Genomic DNA, 2,433 nt, shown 5'->3' with positions numbered 1-2,433 from the left:
ATAGCAAATAAATGCCGATACCACGCATGACTATAGTAGAAATGGTTTAGCGAGGGTCTACCCACAAGAAGAGATCAAGGCTAATAGGAAGGGTATTAGGAGAAAAGTTTTCAATTTTAAAACCATCAACATTTGGTAATATTATTGTAGTGTAGAGCAATGATGATTTCCTCCTTTCTCCTTGGGATGCATTGGGGTAAAAGAAAGTGTGTTTTTAAGAATGGCACAATACTCACAATTTGGTGTGAAACTTTAAATCACAAGCAACTCGTACAATTAGTAATGTGGCGTCATTCTTAAGAAATAAAATGTACATGGGTGAAATATTTACATGCATCTTAGGAAAGATATGTTTGAGAATCTTCCACATGGGCAGTGCTAATTCTATCCACTTTCAGATGGAACAAATTTATGTCATGGGGCTAGGAGAAGAAGGGATATGTAGCATGCCCACAACATTGTCTTGATAACCATGCATGGGTAGTTACTTTTAAAACCTTACTCCTTGCAAAAGTAGAACTCTACCTACATAGCTTAGGGGATGAAGATCATGGTGATGTTTGCCTCCATTTCATGGCTTCCCATTCTTTGTCTCTTAAGCATCTAGCACACCTAATGAGCATAAGTAAGCCAACTTCTACATCAAGCTTTCATTCTGAGCTTTGTCAAAATGAAACCAAGAGGGTGCTTCCACTAATAGTAATTCATCTAGGTTTGACATGATGTCAAGATACTCAGACTCTTCAACTAGAGGTTTGAGGAGCGGCTCTACTTTGGTCTCACTCTCCTCCAATGACATTATCATGGAATCATTGGAAATGTTATTGTGATGGATGTAAGGTGGTGGTGGTGGTGATGATGAAGAGGAAGAAGGCATAGAGGAGTACATTGTGTGAAGGTTTGTGTAGGAAGAAAACAAGCTAGGGGTGTCAATGGTGGGAGTCTCATGGTAGGGTGATGGATGCATTATTTGGGAGGGCAAGAGCTCGTGAGTAGGAGTGGTTAGAGCTGCGTTTACACTCACCTCTTCTTCAGTGCAGGTTTCCAAGGAGTCAGGGCTACTATCATCATCATCATTTGTGGCCTCTTGATCTACACCGAAGATTTCATCAGGGAAGTTGATCCTGGCTCTGGCCCCTTTGAACTCAAAGGCTTTTTGGTCATAAGCTCGGGCGGCCTCCTCAGCTGAGTCAAAGGTGCCCAGCCACACGCGGGCACCCTTCTTGGGGTCCCTGATTTCGGCCGCCCATTTGCCCCATGGCCTCTGTCTGACCCCTCTCAACTTTTTTCTGTTGGGCTCTTGCTCATGATGGCGGCGGAAATCAGCAAGACTTTGAGTACTGCGTGCAGTACTCTCCAGGCCTTGCAGCCTCCTTCGGAAGGCTTCTGCTGAGCTGGCCTTTGACCAATCCGTGCTGGACACGTCTGCAATAAGCTTGTCGAATTCCGTCTCTGTCGGCCGGTGATCACGAGAGCAAAGTTGTAATCACGATTAGAAGGGCAATTTAAGATTGGTTGTGCATGTAGTTAATCCTAATCTCTCTACTATGCAATCTAATTGCAATAGAGTCTTCATCAAAAGGCAAGATTATTCTTCTGCATTGATAATGCACAATATAGAGCGTACCTTCGAGGGTGACATGGTGATGCCGGCCGGATAATTCCCAACAGTATTGATCATCCGAGCAATCCTGCGCGAGCAGGCTGCTCCTGCTGATATCGTCTGCGACGCTGCTTGAAATTATAGGAGGCAGTAATCCAGAGGGCTTTGGTAGTACGCGTGTTACAGTAGTATCAGCTAGCTCTTGATTCGAAGATCCTTCGGAGAGAACGTGTTTGAGAGCTGAGACCATTATCAGCATCTCTTCTTCTAGCTTAATATTGCCATGAAAGCTCACCCCGGAACCCATTTCTGAGCGTGGGTTAGAGATTTGCTGCGAGGGCTGCGCCATTATAGCTCGTGATCTTTTGAATCCGATTTTGGGGGGCAAATTAGACTCCATACTAATCAGATGATCAGTATTAACCTCTAAGCCTGCTGTTGATCTAAGCCTGAGGCAGGAAGCTAGGTGCGAAGGTAATTAAGGGAGTGATTAGCAAGAGGTAAGAGGCAAAGACGGCGATCATGCACATGCAGTGAAGGCGGCGATGGGGTATAAATAGGCTGGACGAGCTATTACGCGTGATGAGAGCGAAAGGTGGTGGCAATGAAATAATGTGGGACGCGTTAACTTGTGCTGGATTGATGAGAGAGGGAATTTTCCAAAGGGCCGCCATGCAAAAGAGGGAATGTGTGCACAGTTGCACTCTGCTCTCACTGTTGCAACACACAGGAAAAAAAAAAAAGGTAACATACAAACGCGGCCTCCAAAGAATGAAACTTAAAAGAAAGCTCAAACCCCATCGCTTTAATGGGGAGACAAAACCCTTTCA

The 2,433-nt window shown here is 44.8% G+C and overlaps 1 protein-coding gene across 1 annotated transcript; it reads right to left on the bottom strand.

The window, feature by feature from the left end:
• Positions 1 to 275: 275 nt before the first annotated feature.
• On the bottom strand, positions 276 to 2,116 carry LOC147623664 (uncharacterized). Its single transcript, XM_086820873.1, has 2 exons — positions 1,628 to 2,116; positions 276 to 1,452 (listed from the first exon to the last, which is right to left on the bottom strand). The coding sequence occupies exons 1-2, from the start codon at positions 2,001 to 2,003 to the stop codon at positions 638 to 640; spliced, it is 1,191 nt and encodes a 396-aa protein (XP_086676999.1). The 5' UTR covers positions 2,004 to 2,116; the 3' UTR covers positions 276 to 637.
• Between the last annotated feature and the right edge of the window lie 317 nt (positions 2,117 to 2,433).

This window comes from Cibotium barometz, chromosome 26 (genome assembly GCF_041138505.1).
Source record: "Cibotium barometz isolate CiBa-2024 chromosome 26, ASM4113850v1, whole genome shotgun sequence".
Taxonomy (NCBI): Eukaryota; Viridiplantae; Streptophyta; class Polypodiopsida; order Cyatheales; family Cibotiaceae; genus Cibotium; species Cibotium barometz.
Note: the sequence above shows the minus strand (reverse complement) of the source record. Positions and strands in the feature narration are given on the sequence as shown.